The sequence below is a fragment of the Plasmodium berghei genome (genome assembly GCF_900002375.2).
Source record: "Plasmodium berghei ANKA genome assembly, chromosome: 7".
Lineage (NCBI taxonomy): Eukaryota > Apicomplexa > Aconoidasida > Haemosporida > Plasmodiidae > Plasmodium > Plasmodium berghei.
In genome coordinates, this window is record NC_036165.2 from 162155 (window position 1) to 178948 (window position 16794).

General features: G+C 21.0%; 6 protein-coding genes across 6 annotated transcripts; 1 reads left to right on the plus strand and 5 right to left on the minus strand.

The window, feature by feature from the left end:
* Window positions 1–267: 267 nt before the first annotated feature.
* Window positions 268–1221, minus strand: PBANKA_0703200 (ribosomal protein L21, apicoplast, putative; the record flags this gene model as incomplete). Its single annotated transcript, XM_034563931.1, has 1 exon — window positions 268–1221. The coding sequence occupies one exon, from the start codon at window positions 1219–1221 to the stop codon at window positions 268–270; it is 954 nt and encodes a 317-aa protein (XP_034420778.1).
* Window positions 1222–2376: 1155 nt separating this feature from the next.
* On the minus strand, window positions 2377–3018 carry PBANKA_0703300 (conserved Plasmodium protein, unknown function; the record flags this gene model as incomplete). The annotated part of the gene is made up of 1 exon (XM_034563932.1): window positions 2377–3018. The coding sequence occupies one exon, from the start codon at window positions 3016–3018 to the stop codon at window positions 2377–2379; it is 642 nt and encodes a 213-aa protein (XP_034420779.1).
* Window positions 3019–3551: 533 nt separating this feature from the next.
* Window positions 3552–4742, minus strand: PBANKA_0703400 (conserved Plasmodium protein, unknown function; the record flags this gene model as incomplete). The annotated part of the gene is made up of 1 exon (XM_034563933.1): window positions 3552–4742. The coding sequence occupies one exon, from the start codon at window positions 4740–4742 to the stop codon at window positions 3552–3554; it is 1191 nt and encodes a 396-aa protein (XP_034420780.1).
* A 742-nt stretch (window positions 4743–5484) lies between these two features.
* PBANKA_0703500 (conserved Plasmodium protein, unknown function) lies at window positions 5485–8547 on the minus strand (the record flags this gene model as incomplete). The annotated part of the gene is made up of 1 exon (XM_034563934.1): window positions 5485–8547. One exon carries the CDS (start codon window positions 8545–8547, stop codon window positions 5485–5487), a length of 3063 nt encoding a protein of 1020 aa, XP_034420781.1.
* Window positions 8548–9224: 677 nt separating this feature from the next.
* On the minus strand, window positions 9225–12446 carry PBANKA_0703600 (translation initiation factor IF-2, putative; the record flags this gene model as incomplete). Its single annotated transcript, XM_034563935.1, has 1 exon — window positions 9225–12446. One exon carries the CDS (start codon window positions 12444–12446, stop codon window positions 9225–9227), a length of 3222 nt encoding a protein of 1073 aa, XP_034420782.1.
* A 1115-nt stretch (window positions 12447–13561) lies between these two features.
* On the plus strand, window positions 13562–16777 carry PBANKA_0703700 (ATP-dependent RNA helicase DBP10, putative; the record flags this gene model as incomplete). The annotated part of the gene is made up of 1 exon (XM_034563936.1): window positions 13562–16777. The coding sequence occupies one exon, from the start codon at window positions 13562–13564 to the stop codon at window positions 16775–16777; it is 3216 nt and encodes a 1071-aa protein (XP_034420783.1).
* Between the last annotated feature and the right edge of the window lie 17 nt (window positions 16778–16794).

Sequence of the window (16794 nt, forward strand, 5' to 3'; positions counted from 1 at the left end):
TATTTTACATTTAATAATAAATATTAAACCATATTACTATTGCTTTTATTATCTTAAGATTCATTTTAGCATAATAGTAGTAATGGATTTTTTTTTGTGTCTAACTTATATAGATAACTCTATTTTATTTCAAAAAATATGTACATATATAATGAAATAAAATTTGGAAATTATAATTTTGCACAGAAAAAAAAGACAAAACATAGAAGGAGGCCTAAAACTAGACCTAAAAAAAAAAAAAAAATTATTCACATAATATATATTTCACTAAGAATAGAAATGCTCCCTAATCATATGCTGGTTGGCAATAGGATCAAAATCATCCAGTGGGTCATATTTGTTTAAACGTTTTTCTTTCTTTTCCTGTTCAATTTTTTTAACTTCTTCTATAACCTCAGGCCTTTTACTCAATTTTTTTGTTTTTAATATATTTCTAAGCATTTTTTCGTGTTTATAATTTCCTCGATGTTTATAAAAAGTTTCAAATTTCCAAGAACAAAAATTATTTAAATAATCAATAAAATTTCGTTTTAAATATTTTAATTCTAAACTTGGCCTTACCATATTATGAATACGATTTAATATATAAAAAATAGGATCGTCTTTAAAAAAATTATATTTTCTTTTTTCTTCATTTATTAATTCATTATTCGATTCAATTTTATTTATATAAATCCTACTCATTTCTTGTCTATGTCCATAAAATCTTCGGTAATTTTTTTTTGCTTTAAATTTTAATCTATATATTTTATTTCCTCGAAAATGTTTAATAACTGTTGCATTAACCCGGACATTATCTAAAAAGGGGTTACCAAAATATAACTTCCCTTCTTCATTACTATAAAAAGCTACTCTATTTAAATTTATATTTTTATTTTCTTCCTGCTTTATCCTAAATACATCATAATATCGACCTTCTTCGATCCATTTTAATCTACTACATAACTCAACTATACAGTATTTACCACTTCTATCTCTATTATCTTCTAACTTTGATAATTTTATTTGTGCTGGAGAATTTATTAATGCATTTAATCTATTTCTTGTATTCCTTTGATACTTATTTAAATTTTTTAAAAAATTTAAGTTATATGCATTTTTATTATTTACTTTTGATAAATTTATTTTGTTTCCCTGTATTCCAACATTCATAATATCATATAAAATTAAAACAGATAACCAAAATATATAAAAATATATTTTTTTCTGTAAAAAAAACATATTTCCACATTTTCATTCTAGCCTTTTACATATTTTTGTTTCTCTCATTTTTAACTATACGAAAATATACTATTAAATGTTTTTCATTTCTTTTTTAAAAACCTCATTTTGGCTTAATAGTACACTACATCATATAGATAATCTTTTAGTTCTTATCGTGTAAATTCTTCTGAACAAATTTATGTAAATATCTCAATGATTATATATATAGCCATGTAAGTACATAAATATTTATTCATATATATGTGGTTATGTTTTATTCTTATTACTATTAAAAAAATATATACCTCATGTTTGTTATACTCCTAAAACAATTTTACCCCTTTCTTAATATATATAATTTTTAATGGTGCTTCCAATGATGTTTAATTGAGTATTATCACTATTATTATATTTATTTTTTTATTATGTTTATTTTTTTTATTATGTTTATTTTTTTATTATATTTATTTTTTTTACTATGTTCAGAAAAAATACAGCTAGAAATTATGAACGAGTCAGAAAAAAAAGTAAAATAAAATACATGCACACGAACATGTCAGGATATCTAAAAGAAAATAAACAAAATGTTATGTAAATATCCATTAATTATTCAATTTTTAGTGGCAAACACTGCACAATATTTCTAACCGTTTCCTTAACTATGCTTTTATAAACATTTCTTTCTATCAAGATGGTAAATACAATTTTTATACCATTTAAATATTGTTTTATTGCTTGTGTGTAATATTATTTAATTCCAAAACTAACATCAAAAATAGCTACATGTACCATGAATATATTCTATCCATTCAAATATATTTTTATTTATCTATATGAAATATAACCATACAAAATACATACTCTCACATATATGTATGCATACATTTTCATCTTATAAGATCGCATGTATACGTCACGCTTTAGATAAAAAAATATATAAATAAAACAAAACAATAAAATAAATTAATAAACATCCCAAAACATAAGAATAAAATAACAAATACAACGACTTACAAAACTAACACTGCGATATTGTACTACCTATATATATATATATTGTGAGAATATCTACACATTTAATAAACTAAACATGGTTGTACAAATGTATGAACATGTTAATTTTACAAAGATATAATATGTACAAAAGTGCTAGCTATGTATATAGTAAAAAAATTATACTTCCAATTCGAAGTCACCCCTTTCTGGGAATAAAACATTTTTTGAGGAATTTTTAAAAAAATTTTGATTAGCCAAAAAGCCGTCTTTTATCAATTCATCAGGTAATAATGAATTTCTCAAAATGTTATTAAAATGAGAAGGATTTGATTTAAATGTTTTATATACAGGAAATAAGCTTAGCCCAAAGCTTTCATTATTATCATTTAAATAATTATGATATATGTTTTTTATTTTATCGTCATGAAATTTATCATTTTTTTTAGCCTTTACTGAAATTAAGTTATTTAATTTATTTAAATTATAGTTCGAATTTTTAATATCATCTAATATAGACTTTTCTTTACTTATTTCATAATTAAGTTTTGATATTAATTCCTTAACTTTTTCTGAATAAGATTCAACAAGAATATTTTGTAATGTTGTTTTAAAATTTACTTTTGATAATTTCATATTAATTGTAGGCGCTTGAGTTAAACGCGCATATTCATTTTCCCCTTCATTTGACTCAATCCTTTCTGTTAGCGATTTTATCAAGTTTCCTAATTTTTTATTTTTTTTTATTTTTTCACATGTACATAAAAATACATATATCAACAATATGCATATGGGAAATGACATAATCTTCCCTATCTTCATTTTTAACGATAGTAAATTAATAAAAAAAAAATGAAAAAAGAGAATAAATAAGTCAAACAAATGAACATGAATTAAATAATATCGAATAATATGAAACATATATATAACCATGAAAATTTACCCCACAACTAAATATTATTTTTTCTTATTATTCTTAACGAATTTTATTCTCAATTAATACTGAGTTTATATCAAATATACCACCATGTCTATACATATTAATGTAATACATTTAATATATAGTATTTTAAAACTAACTGTTATTTAATATAAATTGTCTAATATAACATCAAAAGGAAATATAAGTGCAATATACACCTCCTTTCATTGCAATTTTATATGTAACTACAGATTAAAAAAAAAAAATTAAATAATACTATTATTGTCGCTTCTCCAAATTAATATACGTGTGCAATTTTAGCAATTTGTTCACCTTATTTAAATTATATTTATTTTGTCTCAAGATATTCAATTAACATATATCTTTGAAACAAATTTCATATTTTTCATTGTTTTTTCGATTCCTCATTATATTATAAAATAATATTTTTGTTTATATCTTCTTCTCTTATATCTTGAATGATCTCATCACTATTCCCTTCATAAAAATATATGAAAAACTTTTTACTTTTTTTTTTATCATCATAATTATCATCCCCATCACCATTATCAACAATTCTACCGAATTTTTTTGAATATTTCATGTTTATTTTTTCTAAGAATTCACATTCCTCACTTGTTAGTGTTTCAATTGGTATATCTTTTATAATTTCTTTTGACATATTTTTCCGCTTATATATATATTTTTTTTTTTTTTCACCCTTTTTCAAACACTCGTCAATATATTTTTCGATATTTTCTTTATTTTTTTCATCATTTCGATTGTAAACAAAATTTTTAACAGATTCGTTGTCAGAGCTATTTCCATGTGGACATTTAATTCTATTCCTGTCTCTATTCAAAATTTTTTCATTGTTTTTTTTGAGTTCGCTATTTTCACTATTATTTTCTGAAAAATTCCTATTTTTATTTTTATCATCCATAATATCATCACTTTCAATATCACTACTCCAATCAGTAAAGCATTCACTATTATCTGATTCTTCACATTTGCTATTATATTTACAATACCATATATCACTATTTTCACACCTTTTCATGGGTCCCTTTATATTTTCCTCAACATCTCCATCGAATAGTATAACTTTTTTATTTCTCTTAATTTTTATATTGTCATTTTGTTCGTTATGTGTTATATTTTCTCTTATGTCATCAGTACTCGTTAATTTTGGGCTATCTTTTATGTTTTCATCTTTTTCCCCATTTATATTTTCTGTTTTTTCAGAATATGAGGAATTTAAATCACTATCACTTACAGTATTTGCATCTTTATGTTCTTCATCGGGTGTTATTTTTACATAAATTTTATTATTTTTTTCTGAATCGTCATAAATAATAATTTTTTTTCTTTTTAATAAAAAGCTAGCTAATTTATCATTACAAATAATTTTCCATGGATAGCTACATGTTTCCTGATTTATGGGTTTAATTATTTTCTTTATCTTATATGATTTATCATTTAATAACTCACATAAATATTCGAATATTGTTTCATTAATATTGGGTGGTATATTATAGCATTTAATTACATAATCCTCTAAATTACTTTTATTATTCGACAATCTTTTAGATTGTTCATTCATTAACAGAGGAAGAGATATCATATTGCCGACATTGGAAAAAATGCAAACAAAAAAAATGAGAAAAAAATAAAAAAAAAATGCCTTAATATAAATTAATTAGCGAATTTTAAGCACTCGCTATTCTTTTAGCATATTTTTTTTTGTTCTCATTTTTTGTAGTACTTATATTTTATCTCCAAAAAATTCAACAATATGAGACATAAGCCGTTAAAAGGGACTTTTTATTTTAGCATTATTCTTAAAAAAAAAAAAAACTCCAAAAATAAAAAAACTTAACTCACTATATATAAACGCCATTTCATTTTTTATTATATTTTTATTTTTTTTTATGAAAACACAATCTTTAAGAACAAAATTTATAGACCCCCCTTCCCTCATTTGTTAAAACCTATTTCCCGTTTCCATACACATAAAATTCTTCCTCTTTTCTTAAAGTTATTATTGTCAATTAAAGATGTTTTAAAGTTTATAGTTATTTTTACAAAATTAAAATAAAGAAATAAAATAAATAACAAAAAAAATACAAAATGAAACTCTAAAATAATATTTTGTCGTTTCATAGGCAATAGACTCAAAATGCCCAATTCGTTTATGGAATTCTAATTTTAGAAAAATAAAAAAAAATAAAAAAATAATAACATATAGCTTACTAACTAATATTCTTTAATTGTCAAATATCAACATATCGATTAAACTATTTGTTAATATATATTAATTATTTTCACATTATATATATTATAGTAATTTTTATGTTCCCAAAAATTTATACTTTTTTTATAGCCCATGTATTGTTATATAAAAATGGGTCAAATATTTGTCTTGAACTATCTCTTCGTAATTTTTTATTTATTGATGGCAATATATATTTAATTTTTCTTTTTTCTCTTAACTCATATTTATTAGTATTTGAATTTTTTGTATATGATTCATTTTCAATTTTTTTTTTTTTTACTGATAAACTTTCATCATTATATTGTGACATATATGTTTTGTCTCTATCCTCTAAATATAATATAGTTTTATTGTTTTCATAATATTTTTGTTTATTATAAATTTTTTTTCTAATTTTATTTTTTTCTCCTTTTTTTAAGTATTTCTTTTTTGATTTTTTATTAGTTTTGTTTTTCTCAATTCCCAACTTTTCATTCTCTTTTATTTCAGATTTTCCTAAATCATATATTTTATTATTTATATTATCAACTAGCTTTTTCGTCATATTATCATTTAATTCTGTCTTTTTTTGAAATGAATTTAAAGCATCACTATCATTAACTTTGTTTTCTATTCTCAATGAATTTTCTTTGCTCATTTTTTCAGAACTTATATTTGAACTTTTTACATCACTAAAGTCAGTATTGAATATTTTTTCTGAAATTTTATTTTCATTTTTTTTTACAGTTTTTCTATTCTTGGTTTGGATTCCACTTTCACCACATTTCATTTCTTTATCTCTTTTGTCCAACTTTTTTCCTACATGCCTTAGTTTTTTTTTTTTTATTTTTCTTCGTTTTCTTTTACCCATATAATTTGAATAACTTAAAAAAGATCCTATACTCTGATAAGGCACTCGAAACGGATTAACATCAACATCTATATAATTCGAAGGTAATGTATTTTTAATCACATTTTTGTAACTAACAATTTTATACAAATTTTTTTCTGAATCCATTTTATATTTTGTTGCGCCCCCCACTTTCCAGATTCCATTTTTGCATTTTTCACTTTTTCCACTTTTTACACATTTTTCGGGAGATGTACTTGCATATCCTTTGTGCCCATTAGTTAGAAGTTGAGATTCTGAGTTATGATTTTTTTGTAAAAGGCAATGACAACTTACTAGATTCGAATCATTTATTATGTGCCCATTTTTTTGTATAATTACATTTTTATTTAGAACAATTTTGTTATTTATATTTGAATAATAATATTCTGGAATATATTTAATATTATTACTTATCGGATTGAATGATTCGGATTTTTTCAAGACATCTGAAGTATTTGCTATATTATGAGTTTCAAATAAATTATCATTATTTTCTTCATTTCCAATTACTACAGTTTCACTACTTTCATTTCCACCATAATAAATATCATTATTTAATAATAACACGCTTTTTTGTATTTCAGTTTTACTTTCATTATGCTCATCAAAATATGAAATATATTTGGAATTATAAACTTCTCCGCATTTATTGCAACATATTATATTCTTATCTAAATTACATTGATTGTTATAGATATAATTTAAATTCGCTTCTTTTTGATTTCCATTTTGTTTATTCATTTCTATGAACTTTATTTTTTCACAGTCTTTTAGGATTCTTAAAAAAAGGGAATGACATTCATTGCAGTTTTGTTCGTTTTTTAATTTACAATTTAATATATTTTTATATACATTATTATTTATTGTATGGATACATTTGTTTTGAATATTATTATTTGATTTTATTCTTTGAAATATATTTCCCTTATTATCTTTTTCTTTATTTATATTATTATTGTAACAATTCCCTAAATAGTTTTTTTGATGGTTACATGTATATATATTTTTTTCACACTTTTCTTTATCAAGAATTATAGAAGCACCTTCACAAAAATTATCTTTATCATTTAATTTATTACTTTCTTCATTTTCTAAATAATTTATTTTAAAATTGTTTTGCAATATATAATGTCTACACAAATTACTATCACATTCTTGAGTATTGTCATTATGTTTATTCTCGATTTTTTCAAAGGTTTTATTTTGATCCACTATATTCTGAAATTTATTAAAATTTATTTCTTTAAAATACGGAATATTTACATCTTTTACTTGTTCATTGTATATATTTGTAACTTTGTTTTTATTTTCATTTTGAAAGCTTTTACCAAAAAAGGGATTTAAATTTTCATAGTCATTTTTTTCTGAATTATTTCCAGATTTTATATTTTTAAATATAATATTTTCATAATATTTTTTTTTTTTATTTAATATTTTTGATAACATTTTATTTTCGTTAACTAAATTAAGTATTCTTATTTTATTTGAGTCTATTGAATTGTCTGAAAAATTTAAATCAGAAAAATATTCTGGACATATATTTTTTTTTTTTTTTTTACCTATTCTTTTTATGTTTCCTAAACTAGGTAAATTATTATAACTACTTATTACATTGGAAGCTTCATCATTTGTATTGTCTTTTAACAATTTGACATTTTTTATAGTCTCTTTATTATTATAATTCATGTCGATTATATTTTTTATTTCATCAACATAATGAGCTTGTTGTCTTTTTGTATTTTCACTATTATTATTATTTTTTTTTTTTTTTTTTTTCCATTTTCTTATATTTCCAATTTCAAACCCTTCACTATAATATCCAATATCCAAATTATTATCTACATCATTTATCATCTCATTTTTTTTTTCACAAAATACAAATTCTTTTTGATTATTTATACCTATATTTTTCGGATTTACTATTTCATCTTTTTCATTTTTAAAACAACTCATAACATTCTTACATAAAATATTATTTAATTTATCGGTGTTATACAAATTATTTTTTTTATCTGAGTAATTCATATCATCCATAATACTATTACTCATTTTTTTTTCTTTATTGTGTGCATAATTAATCTCAAAATCGCTTTCCATATTATTTTCATTTGATATACATAGTTCTATAGGATTTTCTATATAATCTATTTTATCCTTTAATATTATAACAAGATCATATAAACTATTATAAGCATCCTTCATTTCTTTTATTATATTTTCATAAAACGATACAATTAAAACTGCATCTTTTTCTATTCCTGCTTTTTCCCATAATTCTGACATTTTTTTTTTTTTTTTAAATATTATTTAATTATGTTAATATTTGCTAATTATTTATCAACTTTCTTTTATCCTCAATAAAATCCATCAACAATGATGTAGACAAATAGGAAATGATATAAACCCTTGACAAACAAAACAAAGTAAAAGTAAATAAAAATAGAAATAATAATACCGAGGAAATGCTGAATGAATAGGAACAAACACTCGGTATTTTCTTTAAAGATTATTCTCATTTTATTTCTCTTTTTTTTTTTAAAAAAAAAACAAAATAAAATGCATAACTCTAATATTTTTATCCTAATAATATATAATTTATTGTAGACTATTGAATAACAAACAAATTAACAAACACACACTTAAATAATATCTCGAATTTAATAAAAATTAAACTTAACTCTCATATTATTATGCTTCTTTTTAATTACAGCATCTTTAAAATCATGTTTTAAATATAATAATGTTGAAAAAAACAAAAAAATAAATTCATGCACTAAGAACAACAAGCTTGCTCCTAGTGTATATACAAAACATTTCTATCATTAATAATGTATAAAAATGAAAAAGCATAAACAAAATAAACATGCAAATGGAAATAAAAAATAAATATTAATAGATTGTACAATTCTATCTATCAACAAAAAATTTATGGTATTATTTCCTTCAATTTTATATTAAATTTAACTAGGCAATTTGAAAGACTTTATTTTTCCAAAAAGAGGAGATCTTGTGGTTTTTTTAAATGCAATTATTTCATCCCCAACTAAAAAATTTTCCGAAAAAGTATTAAAAATTATAGAATTTGCATTACATGTTTTAGTTAGTTCATTTGTATTTTGCTTATTTTTTTGCATAGATAAAATAGTCAAATTTTTGTGAATAATTTGTTTATTTCTAATAATATTATATGTGTGTGAAGCGTTACATACCCCATCTTTAATATCTACAGATAACACAACTCTTTTACTTTTTTTATTATTATTTCCTTTACTATTTTTTATAGAATAATATCCTGTTTTATTAATTATCATTTTTGAAACAGGCTCATATAAATGTAATGAATCAAAATAAAAGTTACAAATATTTTCAATGTCATTAAATAATTCATATATTATATTATGTGATCTTAGTATTATACCATTCATATTATCTATATTTTTTTGTATATTACTATTTATATCAATATTAAATGAAAATATAAAACAAGGATTTGTATATTCACAGAATTTTAAATCACTAATATTAAACGTTCCGATCCCTTTTGTAATAATTTTAAAAGGTTCCCAATTCTTAAAAATATTTTTATCTGTTATTTTTTCATCATTTAATATATTTTTGTTAATATAATTTCGCTCAATAAAATTAAATATATTACAATATTTTTCATTTTTTTCTTTTTTGTTATATTCATTAATTCCTTCTAATATTGCATTTAAGCTTCCTTCGTCACATGTCTTTATAATAATTGGAATTTGTGGAAGTAAAAAATTAGTCAATGCTTTATCCTCTTGATTTTTTTCAAAACTTTTTTCAAAATAAGCTTCGTTTATTAGACTATACTGCGCCATCTTGAATTTATATTTGGCAACTCTTTGTGCAATTTTCAAATTTTTCATTTCAAGAATCATATCACCATATTTTAAATTATTATTATTAGTAAATGATATAGAACAAACAATTTGAGCAACTTCCGAAGGATATGCTTCATTCACAACTTTATCATAACTATTATATATTTTTTTAATTTTTGTATATGCATTACCAACTAATATATAAGCCCCAACTTTTAATATTCCAGATTTACATATAACTGTTAATATTTTCCCTTTTGATTCATCTATTTTTTTTTCCAAAAGATATGCAGAACATAAATTACCATGATCGCATATTAAATTTAATTTATCACTAACATTAAATATTGTATTTTGTAATAAATCTATATTTATATTTTTTTTAGCAGATATAGGAACAATAGGAACATGTCCATTTTCATTTTCTGTTATAATATTATATCGAAGCAAAGCTTTTGAAAGTGTTTCAATTTTTAACATTTTATCATTTTCACTATTACATTTGTCTATTTTATTAACTGCTATAATTAAAGGTATATTATATTTTTGTGCTAATTCTAAACATTCAACAGTTTCAGTCATAATTCCATCATCTGCAGATATTACTAAAACAATTAAATCAGTACATTGAACACATCTTTTTCTAATTGTTTTAAATACATTATGACCCGGTGTATCTAAAAATGTAATTTTTTTTTTTTTTTTTTTATCAATAATTTCAAACGCTCCTAATTTTTGTGTAATTCCACCAACTTCATTTTTTGCGATATTTGAGTTTCTAAAACAATCTAATAATGTTGTTTTTCCATGATCTACATGTCCTAAAATAGTAACAATTGGGTTTCTTTTTTTTAAATCAATACAACTATATTTTAATTTATTTAACACATTAAGCTCTTCACATATTAATTCTGCCACTTCTTTTTCTAATTTTGTATATTTATTAACATAATCATTATCTAATATATATTTACATACGTTTATTATTTTAGATTCTTCTATATTTATATGTTGACTAAGATTATATATTGTTATATTATTACTATCAATATATTCATATTGATTTCTTGAATTATCTTTTTTTTCATCGTCTTTTATTTTATTCATATTTTCTTTTGCTCCTTTTTTATAATAATTGTCACTATCCTTAGTTTTTATTTCAATATGTTTACTTTTATTTTTTTCTTTTTCATTTTGTTTATTATTATATATTGTTTTTTCAAATTCATTAATTGACAAATTAGAAGAATTAGCTTTATTTTTTTTATTTTCTTTTAATTTTTCTAATATAGATAACAAAGAATCTGATCCACCAACACTACACTTAGAAGAAATATTCATATTATTATATAATAATATTTTATTAAAATTTTCAGAAATACATAAATTATTTTTTTTTTCGCTAAAATTATTATTTTTTTTTTCTACACACGATTTTCCAGCATCATTACTATTTTTATCGTTTAAATTATAACAACTATTTTTTTTATTATCAACATTTTCATCATTTATTTTAGCATAACTATTGTCTATAATGTATTCTTCACAAAAGTCTTTAGCATTAAACATATCAGATTTATCCAAAGTTTCTGTATATATATTATATGATAAGTCTTTTACATTATTTAAATTATCATCTTTAACAATATCTTTATCTGTTTTATTTATATTATTTTCTTCAGTTTTATAATAACATGCATTATTTATTATTGAATAAATTGCATCATCTTGTTCCAAATCACTTTTTTTTTCATCATTTTTTTCAACATTTTTTTCATCAATTTTTTTTAAAACTTCATTCATATATTTCTCTTTTAAATGGGTGTCATAATAATTTACAGGGTTGTTGAAAAAGAAAGATATTTTATTAATTTTATCGTCTTTTATTTTTTTCATTATATTTATAATATATTTTTTTTTTTTATATTCTGAATTACTCCTTAAATTCGACATATCTTTACTATAAAATAACTCAATATTATTATTGCCATTATTATTGCTGTATTTTGGACCGTTATTTTGATATTTAAAAAATTTTTTTATATCTAAATTTTTATATTTTTCTTTATATGGGTTAAATATGAATGAATTTGGATTTATCTTTTTATTTGCTCGCATATAATTGAATGTTTGTTTTCTATTATCTAATTCTTTTAATTTGGTATCATATTTCTTAGAGTCTTTTAAAATTAGCTTTAATTGTTCACGAGCTTTTTTTAAAACTTCTTTGTTAAATTCATTATCATTTATATTTTTTTTTCCTTTTTTTATGATATGTTCATATATCCATAAATTTGGATCCTCGATTTTTTTTATGTTTGCTTTATTCATTTTACTTGCATTTTTATTCCACAAATTTGTACTACTCTACTATTATATTACCATGTATGTATATTCAAACATTTATACAATCTTATATATAAAATAAACTTATAATCAAGAAGTTATATACTAATATATATATAATTCTTCAGCATGCTTAGTAGTTGTTTGGCATTTATTTATTATATCTAAATCATGTCCACCATATTGATATCTTAAATTTTTTACAATAAAAATAAAAAACATTATTTTACACTAAGTGTACAAATATATGCCATTATTTTTATCTAGACCAATTAACCACTCAAATTTAAGAAAAAAAAAAATAAAGATTTTAAAAATATATAATTAATATAAAAATTATAATTTTTAAGAAATCATTTAGTTAAATTTGCATATTATATGGGCAGGTCTTGTTCATAAAAAAAACACTTACCCCAATAGTGTATATATTTATGCAATTACATCCTATCATATTATATATATATGTTTTTTTTTTTTGTTTTAATATATAAAATGTTAATACTAAACAAATGGTATATAACAATAACAAAAATTGGAATTCATTTTCCTTTTTAGATTCTTGTTTATTTTATTTTTTTATTCATTCTTTAAGTAGTATATATGCATATAGCCATCTTGTGAAAAAAAAAAAAAAAAAAATATGGCATTACATATATAGAATATTTATCAAAGATCATAAATATTTTTCCCTTTACATTTTCATTGTAAAATACAGTTGGAATAAATTATAAAAAAAAAAAATACAAGATTATATATATTTTTTTGCGTTAAATATGTTTTTTTAATTATATTTGTTATAGTATGTTTACTATTGTTTTATTTATTTATTTATTTATTTATTTATTTATTTTTTATTTCTGATAAACATGCAAAAAATATATATGAGCATATAAATTGATAAATCTCAAGTTAATTGTTATATATTCAAAATAAATGACAGATTTTAAGACAAAAATAAAAAGAATTTCAAAAAAAACTATATATAAATGCATGAAATTTAAACAAATAAAAGCATTGCAAAGGATTTTGTAAAATATCGAACTGACATTAATTCCAGATAAACTTATGGTGGGGATAAAGAATACAACCATTTTATAAATATGAAACTTAAAAAAAATACCAAAAAAAATACCCTAAAGAACACCAAAAAAAGCTATGTAAAAAAAAATGAAAAAGGAAATAGCAGTAGACGTAGTTATGGAATTGGAAAAAAAACAAGTAACAAGCTTGATAAAGAAAAACATATAAATAAATTAAATAAAAATCGTGCACCAAATTCAAAAAAAAAATATTCTTGGCTATTTGATAAAAATGAAAATATAGAAAAAAGTGATAATGATGAAAATGAACCAAAAAAAGGAATAAAAAAAAAATTTGTTTTATATAAAAATCGAAAAAAAAAAGGAAAAGTTGTTTTAAGCTGTTTTCAAAACCTAGGATTAAGCAAACAAATGTGTAAAAGTATAAGCACTAATTTAAAATATAATAGACCAACAAATATTCAAAAATTATGTATCCCCAAAATATTAAATAAAAAAGATGTTATTTGCATTAGTGAAACAGGATCTGGAAAATCACTAGTCTATTTAAGCACATTGATAGATATGTTAAAGGATCATAATAAATTTTTTGGAATTAGAGGTTTAATAATATTACCAACAAAAGAACTAGTTATACAAATATATAAATTAGCAAAAAAAATATGCACAAACTATTTTAATTTAAAAATAAATATAATAATAGGAGGAATAAGTTTGTGTAAACAATTTGAAATACTAAAAGAAAATATAGATATACTTATATGTACACCCGGAAGATTTTCATATATACTTGATGAAACTAAATTAAGTTTAGAAAAAGTTGAAATGATTATTATTGATGAAGCAGATAGATTGTTAGAACTAAACTATTATAATGATATGAATAATATATATAAATGCATAGGAAATAAAAATTTGAATAAACAAACAATATTAGTTAGCGCAACTTTACCAACAAATGTTGAAAATTATTTTAAATTAAAATTAAATAATCCTGAAATTGTTTTTGTTAATTCAGATAATAATATAAGCTCACAAATTAATTTACATTTTTTATTTTGTAGATCATATGAAAAATATGCTATACTCATTAAATTAATTTTATTGTTTAAACAACAAAAATTAGGAAAAACTATTATTTTTTTTTGCACAAAATATCATATATTATTTTTTAGTAAAATTCTAAATTTTCTAAAAATTAATCATTCAATATTATATGGAAATTCAGACACATCCTTTAGATTTAATCAAATTAATAATTTTACAAAACATGAAGATATACAATTTCTTTTAGTTACAGATTTAGCATCCAGAGGTATTCATATTCCATCTGTTCAAAATGTTATTAATTATAATCTACCATTTTCTCCAAAAATATTTTTACATAGAATCGGAAGAGCATGCAGAACTGAATGCCAATCAGGATATGGCATATCTATTGTTACATATCAAGACATTTTATATGCATATGAAATATGCTTTTTTATTGGAAAAAAATTAAAATTTATAAAAAAGAGCACAACTAATTCTATTCCGCATTTGGAGCAAAATACAAACATATTAAAAGAAGAAATAGAAACTTCTAAAAATGAAATAATAAATAATGGAAAAGAAAATAGTGTATATTTAGGAGCAATACAAAATATAAGCGAATATTTAGAACTTATAGATCATGTTAAAAAAATAGATAGCGAGTTAATATCATTAAATAAAAGTATAGATATGTCGTATAAATTATATTATTCTATGCGCCCAAAAGTATCGAAATATGCAAGTACTAAATTCATAAAAAAAATTAAAAAAATAGGAGGAATATATAAGTTATGTTTGCTTAACCATCCAAATCCTATTTATGATATACCAGAAAATATCGAAACAAAAAAAAACAAAAGAGAAAATAAGAATGATGAAGTTATGAACGAAATAGATAATGTTTTTGAAAATTTAACAAACTATTTAAAAAATAATACAAATTCTCAAAAAAATGAACAAAATATAATTGATTCAAACAATATAAATATGGACAATCCAAATAATACATACGAGTCGGATCATATTAAAAATGAATCTCAAAATCGATTAAATAATGAATCTAACTTATTAGAAGCATACAAAGATATGAATATTAACCAACAAATTTCTAAAAATTTTCCACAAAATTATATAGAGTCTTTTTTACATGAATTTCAATACAAAAATAATACCAAATTAAAAAATATATCAGAAGAAATTAAAGAAAAACTTGATAAATTAAAAGAAAAAATTCAAAAAAATAAAAACATAAAAAATAATTACATGTCAAACGATATTAACGGCCTATTAGAAACAATAACCCTTGGGCTCAATAATGAAGAAATTCAAAATTGGGAAAATGAAGAATTAGAATATAATAACAATTTTGATAAAACAAATATATTAGATGAAGAAAAAAATAAAAATGAGAAAAAAAAAAAACTAAGCAAAAGAGCTCAAAAAAAATTAGAAAAAAAAAAAAATACAAACCAACTTGATGGTATACAAAAAAAAAAAGACATATCTTTAGATGAAATATTAAAAAAAATAAATGATAAAAAAATGAAAAGAGATTCTAATAATAAAATATTAGAATTAAATGCACCTGGTTTTGATTTACTTCCAGATGAAGAAGAAGAATTAAATAAACAACGTTTTGTTAAAAAACAAATTTGGGATAAAAAAAAAAACAAATTTGTATTGACAGAAGTTGATAAATTTCAAGATAAAAAAATAAATAAAAAGATGGATGCAAAACCAACATCTGATAAAAATACAACTAGTATATATCAAAAATGGGTAAAACGAACAAAAAATCGAATAAAAAATGTTGGAGAATTAGAGGATAACTATGATAATAACAAACGAAATAAAATTAAAGAAATATTTATAGAAAATCAAAAAACTTATGAACAAGATATGAAACAAACAAATCTCAAAGTACTAAAGGAAACGCATCCTGAAATAACTGAAGCCTTATCTAAAAATATAAAATTAACAAAAAAACAACAAAGAATATATAAAAAATATATTACTGGAAAATATAATAATCAAAATACCAATGAATTAAAAACTTTAAATCAAATTCAACAAGATAAAAAAAAACAATTAAAAAAACGACTAAAAACAGATCGAAACTTTAGGGCAAAATATTCTCACATAATGAAAAAAAAACATCAACAAAAACTCGAGAAAATTAAAAATTTAAAAAGTGCCCGATCGAGATCCTTGGCTATTGTTAGAAAAAAAATCGAGAAGAAATAACAAAATAATTTTCTTAT